The sequence below is a fragment of the Carcharodon carcharias genome, chromosome 11 (genome assembly GCF_017639515.1).
Source record: "Carcharodon carcharias isolate sCarCar2 chromosome 11, sCarCar2.pri, whole genome shotgun sequence".
Lineage (NCBI taxonomy): Eukaryota > Metazoa > Chordata > Chondrichthyes > Lamniformes > Lamnidae > Carcharodon > Carcharodon carcharias.
This window is the reverse complement of record NC_054477.1, coordinates 5393995-5405619: the sequence shown is the minus strand read 5'-3', so window position 1 is coordinate 5405619 and position 11625 is coordinate 5393995. Positions and strand designations below refer to the sequence as shown.

Below are 11625 nucleotides of genomic sequence, written 5' to 3'. Positions count from 1 at the left end.
AAGAAACATAAGAGTTGAGTTATGATAACACATGATGTGCAAATTCTGCTAATCTGGTTGCATTTATAGACATTGTTTAAGTACATTTTTTGTAATTGTATGATATAACATCTGTAATTGTGAAACAAAATGGAAAATTTATTTGTATAGTATGTAATAAGCCATTGTTAGAGATTTATGATGTTAAGTTTGTGTGAGGCAGATGGAGGGCCAGGATAGTCCAGAGAATTCTTCTTGGATTACTGGTGAAGGATGTTAGGCTAACAGAGAGTATTGTGTCAAAGGGAGTGTCAACAAAATAGATTAAACAGATTAAAATTTTGAGAGATACAGGGGCAGAACAATCATTGATGGTGGCTGATGAAACAATTTGTGTTCTGGGTAGTTTTATGAAGGGAAAAGTATTGATTAGAGGTATTAATGGGATACTGTTGTGAAGCTTTCTTTTCTCCAAAGGCAATACGTTAGGAAATAGAGACAGCTTAAGTAAGATATATTTGTATTTGTGGGTGTTAAGAATGAGTTTTAGCTTTAAAGTTTAAGTTTGATTTGTATTCCTATATTTGTGTTTTAAAAAAGAGGTCAAGTTGAGTTTTAGTTTCACTTTAAAAGGTGCTTGCATTTCTAATTACAATTTTACAACTGAAACTAAGTTGAGCAAACAAGAGTAGAAAAAAACAGGGCTGTTGCCTACCAACAGGGGTCCAGAGAGACAGGACCCTCCCAGAGACACACACAGAAGAAGCAAAACAGCAGTTTGATTTTGGAAGCTGTTTGAGTTCAGTTGGGTTTGAGAGTAGCTGCCAAGAGAGACTGGAGCAAAGGAGTGAGATAGCCAGACCCAAGCTAAAGAAAAGACCCCAAATTCCAGGTCAGTGAAACAGGGGAAAGTCCCAAGCAGACCTTCTAGTCAAAGGAAGGACAGTAACATGGGAAAGGTCTGTTAAGTGAAGTTAAGGGTGAGGGGCAGAAAGGCCCCAAGCTTCAGATTTAGAGACAAAAGTTGCAAAAGGCAGATTTAAAGTGAGAACAGCTTGCAAGAGGAAAGAAGGTTCAAAGAGACGGCTGAAGGTCTGTAACTTTTTAGTATGGGCATGTGAAGCTGTGGTACTGTTGACAGCTGAGTCAGTGAGAGAGAGTGCGTGGAAGACAGCTTGAGTGCATGGTGACCCAGGGAGAGGAATGTTGGAAGGAGAGTTCCAAAACCTGGAGGTGAACCCTTGCACAAGGCATCTGTGAGGAAACATTGATTTGGGAGAAGATTCCAAAGTGAATTCTTTGAGAGTGGGGATTGGAAACCCTTGTGTGAAAGATGGAGTTCAGTGAGACTGCTCGGCTCATGGTGTGACAAGCGTCTGGGGGGAATTGAGGAGAGATCCGTAGCATCTAGTTGAGGTGGCATCTGTCACTTGGTTTCAGAGTGTGGTGTCTGACCACAGGGTGCCTAATGGTTTACATAGACTGCGTACTTACTGTGAACATTAGGTTATAAGGTAGCTTTTGTAACTTGCGTTATCCTTACAAATCTGTATATATCTGTAAAAGTACAGTTGTAGATGAAGGAGTATTGTAATGTAGTTAATCCTTTTTTGTTTAATAAATGTTTTATTCTTTTGTTAAAAGTTCATTAGCTGACTCTGGTGACTCTGTTCAGTAGCCCCTCTCCACATATCTAAACAGGCAATTAAAAGTTAGGATCTTATCAAGCTGGGTTCCACTCTTGGATCAGGCTTGCTCGGGGGTAACCTCAGCTGGGGATCGTAACAAAGTAACCAACAATTTATACTGAATGAGAAGAGGGTGCTGATTGGTTGGCAAGTCGGCTCTGATTGGTAGAGGCATTGTCATGGAGAATGCACCAGAGAACAGTTAACTGCCATGCTTTTGTTTAAATTGAAATCAGGCAGGTGAACTCTGATTGGTCAAGGCATTGCAATGGGGAATGAACCAGGGAATGACTGTTTCCCCAATCTTTTGTTTAGTTGAAAAAGATATGATGCATGGACACGCTCCTTCCGTCTGCAGAGCCCTTTGTGTGAATATATGCAGCTTCTAGCATGCGCAAGCAAGCCACATTGTGAGCCCGACTGATAATCTTAAATTGTTTGTTGGTGTAATTCTTAGCATAACCAAGATTGTTTAGCAAGTGTTGTCCAATCCTGGAATCACATCTAATGTTGAACACTATGTTTTAATGTTTGCAAGCACGGGCTGGTTGGGTATGGTCAGAACTTTGCCTGTTGTGAACAGCTGAAGTGACAGGCTGTTCAAAATCATCTGCCAGTTGTTGAGACGCATGGTCTACATACCTGGCAAATCTTCCCTGATGAATGGAAGATGAAAAGCGTGAACAGCATGTCCCTTTTTTCAGCAATACTCATGTTCTGTACTCCCAAATGACGAGTGGCAAATTATGAGTAGTTTTGATAAATAAGGAAAACCTTTCTAGTGGCAGGAGGCTCGATAATCAAAGGACGCAGATTTAAGAAAACTGACAAAAGAAACAGAGGTGAAATGAGGAGTTTTTTTTTACACCGAGTTGTTGTGATCTGTAATGTGCTCCCTGGAAGGGCAGTGGAAGCAGATTCAGTCATAACTTCCAAAAGAGAATTGGAAGAATACTTGAAAAAAAAGAAAGCTGCAGGGCCATGAGGTAAGAGCAGGGGAGTGGGGCTAAGTAGATAGTTTTTCAAAGTGTTGGCACATCAGTGGTGGTCCAATTGGCCTGCTTCTATGCTGTAAGATACCATCTTCTCTAAACGTTTCATAATTTTGAAAACCTTTAACAGAACTCCATTAGCCTTAGCTTGGTAGTACATAACATGAATATTGCTGAAAAGAGAAACATGTTGCCGAAGTTTTTCATTCATCAGGACAAACAGAAGAATACCAAATTTCAAACTATCAAATTTATGCTAGTGTAGATTGGCTGGCAAGTTGGTTCTGATTGGGCAAGGCATTGCCATGGAGAAAGCAATGGGGAACTACAGGCTTCCCGATCTCCAGGATAATTCAAAGAAGGAGCAAGGCTTGAACATATTTCTTTTATTTGCAGAGAATGAGTTCCTGTGTATGAATGAATGTCACTTCCAGCAAGTGTAAATGAGCCACTTTTCAAGCTCAACTGATTATCTTCAATTGGTTGTTAGTGTAGCTATTAGCACACTTAGGGTTGTTCAGCAAGTGCTGCCCAATTGTAGAATCACATCTAACAGCAGATGTTTTGCTCTGGGTTTTGCGAGCGTAAACTGGTTGAATATGGTCTGCATATCACAAAGAACTGAACAAACATGTTGTTTGAGTCGATCAGCCAATTGGGATGTATTGCCCTACGTACCTGGCATTGTGTTGGCACTGAAATTCATACTCGGCTTTGCTCAATTGTGCGATACACGGGATAGCTTTTTTGTACTGCCATCAGCATCTTGTCAGTGGAAAATAGCTCAGCTCCATCCCCACCCAAATACGCCAGACCAGCTCTTTCCTGGACTCGAACTCAAGTTCTGTCGAAGGGTCATGAGGACTCGAAACGTCAACTCTTTTCTTCTCCGCCGATGCTGCCAGACCTGCTGAGTTTTTCCAGGTAATTCTGTTTTTGTTTTGCCCCTGCACTCACCATCCCTGCTCCTAAACGCCTAAGGCCAAGACACTCCAGCCACGCCCCTACACACTACAACCCGCCCCTTACGTACACTGGTCCCGCCCCTACACTCTCCAGCCCCGCCCCTACACTCTCCAGCCCCGCCCCTACACTCTCCAGCCCCGCCCCTACACTCTCCAGCCCCGCCCCTACACTCTCCAGTTCCGCCCCTACACTCTCCAGCCCCGCCCCTACACTCTCCAGTCCCGCCCCTACACTCTCCAGCCCCGCCCCTACACTCTCCAGCCCCGCCCCACACACTTCAGCTCCGCCCTACACTCGAGCCCCGCCTCCTAAACTCCAGCCCCGTCTGCTTATATTTCCCCTGTCCCGCCCCGTACATTCTAGCCCCGGTCCCTCCATTGCCTTGCCCCGCCCTCCAAACTCCAGCCTCCGCCCCCCCCTCCTCATCTCTACTCCCGGTCCTCCTTTTACATTCCAGCCCCGCCCCTACACTGCAGCCCCGCCCCCTGCACTCCAGCAGCCGTACCCCCCCCCCGCCCCCCCCCCCCCAACGCCCGCGGCGACGTCCACGCGCTGATGGACACCCCCCCCCCCCCCTCACCGAAGCATTGGCGGGGTTGGCCAATCGGAGGGCGCCCTTGTCGCAGCCCCGCCCCCTTACCCCCTTACCCCCCCCCCTCCCCCCCACCAACAACCTCCCTCCTCTCCGCGTGCGGGTGCCCCGCCCTGTCAGATGTGCGCGCTCACGGCTCGAGCGCCTTGTGAGGTGATTGTCCGCTCGGAGCGGCCGGGGAACCGGGTGTGTGTGCCTGTCCTGTCCTGTCCTGTGTAGTCCAGTCCAGTCCAGTCCGGTCCGGTCCGGTCTGCTCAGCCTGCCCTCTTCCCCCACCCCCCCCCCCCCCCCCCCCCCCCCCACCCCCCGGCCTTGTGAGGGAGCTGGTGGGTGGGGAGATGGCGGGCGGCTGTCCCAGCCCCGCTCTGTGGTATCACCGGGACCTGAGCCGAGCGGCGGCCGAGGAGCTGCTGGCCCGGGCGGGCAGGGACGGCAGCTTCTTGGTGCGAGACAGCGAGAGTGTGAGCGGGGCCTATGCCCTGTGTGTCCTGTGAGTATCCCCCCAGCCTCTTTTCAAACACACACACACACACACACACACAAAGTTGCAGCGAGTGTGGAAGTTTCAGAGTCTTTTGTCAGGAGATGTTTGTCTTTCTCCTCCTTGGTCGATGCCAGCTCGTGGACTGCGTTCGGCAACTTGCTCCTGAGTTTAAAAGTTTTGACTGTGCGAAGTTTAAAGCAGCTTTTTGCGGGGGTTGGCGAAAGGCGATTCTTGGTTTTAAGTGGCACTTGCGACTTCGGAATGTCTTTTTTAAGAGTTTGCAAATGCGATTGGGGCTTGTTTTGCATTTGTAAACTTCAAACATGCATTTATATATAATATCTATATGTTTCATATCCGTATATTTCTATGTAGATATATGTATAGATTTATATTTTATATATATATGTGTGTGTATCAAGGTATACATGTTTATATATGTATATATATTATAGAACTTCTGAACCTAACCACTCCTGAGTTTTGGGGATTTTGGATTGATTGTTCCTTATTCCTCCCTTCACAAGGAGACTCCAGGTATCCCTAAATATGTTGTAGTTTCAATCCACCTCCTTCCTCTCAGTGATCCTGCCCTTCAGTTCTCAGGAAATGCCAGTTTTTTTTTGTTTTAGGTACTGTCTCAGTATTTTTTTTTTAGCAAAGTAAATGTTTGCATGTGTGTGTCTGTGTGTGTACACACGCAACATGTTTATATTTAGTATGGTAGACCTGGGAGAGAGAAAATAAGTTTGAGTTTTGTCATCCTGTGGTGGGGGGTGGGGGGGGGGGAACTGAGCTGGCAAGTTATCTCGCTGGTTTGTGCAGTTTCTTTTCTCTATGGATGTGGTTTTTTTTTCGTAGTCACTGGAAGTGAGAAGTCCTCTGTAGCATTCTCAATTAGAAATCTCAAGGGAAGCATGATGGGAAACAGGATGTATATTTACCGAAGATCTTTTGCATAGAATACTTGGTCTCCTAATCATGTTTGCATTTTGTAATGGATGCATTGACCAAGAGCACCTACTCTTTTTAATTGCTTCAAATTGGACAAGACTGGTCTGGCAAGGATCAATACCTGAGTAAATGAGCACACAAGCAAGCAAGCAATGTCAGTTTTTCTTTTTCTTTCTCTGTCACTGCTTCATCAATTTGGTATGGCAGTTTTTTAAAATCTTCAGTAGATTCACATAAGAACAGGAGCAGAAGTGGGCTGTTTGGCCTCTCAAGCCTACTCTGCTATTTGATAAGATTGTGGCTGATCAGATTGTGGCCTTAACTCCACTTTCCTTCCTACCCCTCAATACCGTTTCATTCCCTTATCAATCGAGAATCTATCTTCCTTTGCCGTATTAATATTCAATGACCCTGCCTCCACCACTCTCTGGGGAAGAGGGTTCCACAGATTTACGACACTCAGACCTTCATCTCCTTAAATGGGAGACCCCTTATTTTTCAGCTCCCTAGTTTTGGTCTCTTGCTGACACTTTGAGAGACATTAAAGCTAAAAACATTTTATTTTTCCCCTTGCATGTACAACAATCTCAACTGTTAGTTTGGTAGGATTTAGGAGCTCAATTCCATCTAAGCAGAATGAAACTTCAGAGATGTCCGGGCACTGACTACATTGTGTGTTGTGGGAGCTTCTTTTGAGACTGCTAATGTGAACTGATGTGTTTGCTTTGGGATGTTTTTGATGTCGGTGTTTGAGCGTCAATGTCATCTGTGATCCAAATGAGATTATTAATACACTAGATTGGTTTGATTGTTGGGTGTTCGCAATTTCAAGGTTGAAGATACTTTTATCCATTGCTAAAAGATAGCACCTTCGACAGTACAGTGCTCCCTTGATACTGACCATCAGACAGTGCAGCACTCCTACAGTACTGACCCTCTGGGCATACGGGGGCTCTGGGCGTGCGGCACCCCCTCCTTACTGTACTGGGACTGTTAACCATGCTGACAGTTTGTGCCTCTTGCCTGTGACTTGAACCCATAACTTTCTGATTGAGAAAGAAGATAGATATCCACTAACCTGTGGCTGAAATCTTGCTGAAAGCGACTTTCTAATCTGTGTAGGTGGTTTAGGTACCTGCAGGGGTTGTGTTAGGGTGGGGAGTGGGGCATGCTAGCCTCTGTAGGATTATACCGTTCCAGGCCACTGCTTTCAGGAAAGGTGAAGTTGGAGTCAAGGGAGAGGACTACTGTTTTATTTACAACTCATGTCTCATTACAGGTGAACTTATAAAGGATATAGTCCTGATATTGTCAGGAGGACAGTGAGAATTTTATTTGAAATTTATTTATAGGTTGTGACACATTCTGATCTGTGTCACAGATTGTTGCATTTCAATGCGAAGGAGTGGCTGTTTTCACCTGCACTGGTATTGGAGGATGAATGTTTCTGACCAGAAAACAGACCTATGAAGGAGAAACACTATTTTTGGGTGGTCAATGTGATGTAAATATCTTTGTTGAAAGAAGCCTTTCAGATGGTGACTGAGGGGTTTTGAGCGAGTAAATTAGGAAAAACTTTCCACTGGCAAGATAGTCAGTAATGAGGAGGGCTCAGATTTAAGAAAATTAGTTAGAGTTGCAGAGGTGAGATGAAAATTTTCATTAAGCAACAAGTTGTTGTGATCTGGAATGCACTGCCCGAAAGGGTGGTGGAAGCAGATTCAGTCGTAACTTTCAAAAGGAAATTGGTTAAATACTTGAAGGAGCAAAAATTACAGGGCAATGGGGAAAGAGTCGGGTTATGAGACTGAATTGGATAGGCATTTCAGAGAGCCAGCACAGGTACGATGGGCCGAATGGCCGCCTTTTGTGCTGTAAGATCCTAGGGCTCATAAACTTTAAAAGAAAACTCAAACATTTCTGGTTTTTTAGTGGGATAACCCTTTCCACACTTTGCAGGAAGTGTGCAGTGTCTAATACACACTTGGATGTTTTATACTCTGAATATTTCCTACTGGCTGTTGTGTTGAACTATGATTGGAATCATTCCCAGTTCTGGATGTTGATCCTCACCGTGTAATGTAGCAAAAATTAAGTCTGGCACCATCAGTTCCTTTTGGATTGTGAGTATTTCCCTGCACAGCACCTCCCCACCCCAATCTCAAGTATTGAAACAAACGAGCAGTATTGGTGTGACGACTGATCCTTGTGGTACTTTAGGATGACTTGGACAACATCAGCTTTCATTCATGTAGTGCTTTAATGTCGCAAAACATCCCATGGGAGTGATTATCAAACAAAATATTTGACATCGAGCCGCATGAGATGTCAAGGTGAGTGACCAAAAATTTGGCCACAGATGATGAGTTGTAATCGGTGCATTAGCAAAGCAATGTTTTAATGTCTAGTTATCTAAATGTGATTCAACAGAACAGTGAGCTGATGATTAATTCACCTTTTGCGGAGGAGGATTCTGAACAATTATTTTGAACCTTGGTGCACTTTTGTGCAAATTTTTTCTATTTGACTTGACCATTTCTGTTGACATCATTTTGGTAGTAGATTTGGTTGCTGCCCAGATAGGTGCAGCAAGCACTGGTTCACACTGCTGGAGGTCAAATCTGCACGCCTGATTGCTTGTGGGTAAATGCAAAGTGTGACCATGTGGGTCAGGAAGTGATCAGGTCAGTGTTAAACACCTGACCTGAATCTGGGTGTTGCTGTTGCAGTTAGCGACAGAGTCCTGGTTCGGGAGGGGGAATAAGTCCTGTTTTTTATGTCAACCAATTATATTTACATAGTGCCTTTAATTCAGAAAGGTGATTCACAGGAGCCTTATCAAATAAAATTGGATACATAAAGAGATCAAAAGCTTGGTCAAAGAGAAAAGTTTTCCGGACAGCTTTAAAGGAGGAGACTGGAGAAAGGTTTGTGGATGGAATTGCAAAGCTTGGGCCGTGGTAGCTGAAGGCACGCCCACCGATGGCAAAAGTAAATCCGAATGCACAAGTGGCCAGAATTGGATAAATGTCCCTTGGAGGGTTGTAGATCAGGAGGTGGTTACAGAGGCAGGGAGATGGCAAGGCCATTGAGAGATTTGATCTGGAGTATGAGGATGAAATCACATTGTTTGGGCTTGGTTGCATTGTTTCTCTCAAATGAATGGGTCACCTCGTGAGACTCATGATTTTATACTTTGTAGAAGTGTGGTAAAGAACGTTGACCTCGTGGGTGATGGGTAAAAGGCAGGTAAGTGGATTTGAGGATTATCAGATCAGCCATGATCTCATTGAATGGAGGAGCAGTCTTGATGGGCCGAATGGCCTACTTCTGTTTCTACATCTTATGATCTTATGGCATGATTGTATGAATGTTTCCTCTTTACTTTCAAAAGTTCTGATGCAGCGTCAATACTAATCGTACCACGTCAAGATCTTGTCACATCAAGGGAAGCATGTTTGGTTTTCCCCTGCAGCGCTCTCAACATTTTGATTCGCTTGGTCCAATAATTTTCAACTGAAGTTCTCACCGGTAACTAACTCTTTTCTCTTTCCTTCTAATTGGAGAATCTTCTTTCAGCACTCGACTTGCAAGATGTGTTAGGTTTTGCTGGATTGTTGTGGTTATTTAAATAACTGACTTTGTGAATGATGAGAAATTTCAAATTCTGTGTGGCCACATATCTGCCAAGCTGGTTGGAGCCTGTTCATGCAAAACAATTTAACTGGTCTGTGTTGAATAATTGGCGAGGGAGATCAATTTTATATGTGGGTTTCAATTGAAAAGGGTTTTGAATGAAATTTGATGTAATGGAATCAAGAATGAATCATGATCCATGTTTGTTATTCTGGCACCCCCTCCCCTCAAGACAGAAGAAAAGTGCTGGGCAAATCCTAACATTGAGCAGTATCAGGACATTAAATGGATCTCATGAGATCATTGTGTACTTAATACATCCACCCAGCCAGTCAGTAGCTGGTCACGCAATATTAAGATCAAGGCTTTGAATGAATAGTAAAGAAATAATAATATTTGCATAGCATGCTGTGCAGCCTACATTGCCGAGATGTAGTGAATTACTTCTAGAATGTATTGACTGCTATGTACATTGAAGTGGTCATCATTCTGTGTTCTTATCAACAAAAAGATGCAGTTGTTCTTTTGTGATGGCACTGGTTGAGAGAGGAGTGCTGACTTGGACTGGAAAACTCTGCTTTTTGAATTGTGCCAGAGGATCTTTTAACATCCACTTGAATGGGCTGGTTTGATATCTCAACTGAAGGATGGTACCATCTACAGAAATACCTCTGAGGGTTGCCAGCCTATATTATGGGCAGAAGTTCCAGTGTAGAGTTTTTTAATTCATTCATGGGATGTGAGCATCGCTAGCTAGGCCAGCATTTATTACCCATCCCTAATTGCCCTTGAGAAAGTGGTGGTGAGCTACCTCTTTGAACTGTTGTAGTCCATGTGGTGTAGGTACACCCACGGTGCTGTTAGGGAGCAAGTTCCAGGATTTTGACCCAGCAGCAGTGAAGGAATGGCAATGTGTTTCTAAGTCAGGATGGTGAGTGGCTTGGAGGGGAAAGCCCTCCAAGTGGTGGTGTTCCCATATGTTTGCTGCCCTTGTCCTTCTAGATGGCAGTGGTTGTCGGATTGGAAGGTGCTGTCGAAAGAGCCTTGGTGAGTTCATGCAGTGCATCTTTTAAATGGTACATGCTGCTGCCATCTTGCGTTAGTGGTGGAGGGATTGAATGTTTATGGATGGGGTGCCAGTTAAGTGTGCTGCATTATCCTGGATGGTGTCAAGCTTCTTGAGTGTTCTTGAAGCTGCACTCATCCAGACAAGTGGAGAATATTCTATCGCACTCCTGACTTAAGTGGGCAGGCTTTGGGGAGCCAGGATGTGAGTTACTCGCTGCAGGATTCCTCACCTCTGACCTCTTGTAGCCACAGTATTTTTACGGCTAATTCAGTTCAGTATCTGGTCAGTGGTAACCCCCAGGATGTTGGTAATGGGTGGTTCCATGACGGTAATGCCATTGAATGCCAAAGGACGATGGTTAGATTCTCTCTTGTTGGAGATGGTTATTGTCTGGCACAAATGTTACTTTCCACTTGTCAGCCCAAGTCTGGATGTTGCCAGGTCTTGCTGCATTTGGACAAGGACTGCTTCAGTATCTGAGGAGTCGCAAATGGTACTGAACATTGTGTAATCATCACTAAACATCCCCACTTCTGACCTTATGATGGAAGGAAGGACATTGATGAAGCAGCTGAAGATGGTTGGGCCTAGGACACTACCCTGAGGAACTCCTGCAGTGATGTCCTGGAACTGAGATGATTGACCTCCAACAACCATGACCATCTTCCTTTGTGCTAGGTGTAACTCCAAGCAGTGGAGAGTTTTCCCCCTCACTTGAGTTTTGCCACACTCGGTCACATGCTACCTTGACGTCAAGGGCAGTCACACGCTGACCTGAGGGGAGAGTGCAATCAAGCACTCTCTGCCTTATCCATCAGCCCCGTCTCTGAGCAGAACTAAGTACTGGTACTAAGAGAGGAGATATGTTTGGAGTGGAATAACAGTGTCTGTACATTTGATTGTTGTTGGTTGACATTCTGTATGCACACAGTTTTGCTTAGCTTATTTAATTTATTAGTTTCACTACACTGCTTGCAAATATTACACTTACACCAGTAGATTTCTGGTTGTGTAGTGTGCGTAGTTCCTGTCCTCTACATATGGGCCCCAGAAAGTGACAGGTCAGTGACTTCCAGGCCTTTGGCAGAAGAACAAAATTTGCTATTGATCTGTTTGACGTTTTGCGTGACAAGACATGAACAGAAGCACTAACTTTTAATTTCTTGATTCTACTTTTGGATACTTCATGGTTTCTACCATTCCCGCCATTGTGGATGAAATCTGGGTGACAGTTGGCAGGAATGGTAGAAACCATGAAGTATCCA

General features: G+C 44.6%; 1 protein-coding gene across 1 annotated transcript in view; it reads left to right on the top strand.

The window, feature by feature from the left end:
- The first annotated feature begins 4516 nt into the window (after positions 1 to 4516).
- inppl1a (inositol polyphosphate phosphatase-like 1a) overlaps positions 4517 to 11625 on the top strand; it is a 209712-nt gene continuing 202603 nt past the window's right edge. The window contains exon 1 of the mRNA XM_041198873.1: positions 4517 to 4707. Within this exon, the coding sequence (XP_041054807.1) occupies positions 4556 to 4707 (152 nt within the window). The 5' untranslated portion in view covers positions 4517 to 4555. The remainder of the gene's footprint in view (positions 4708 to 11625) is intronic.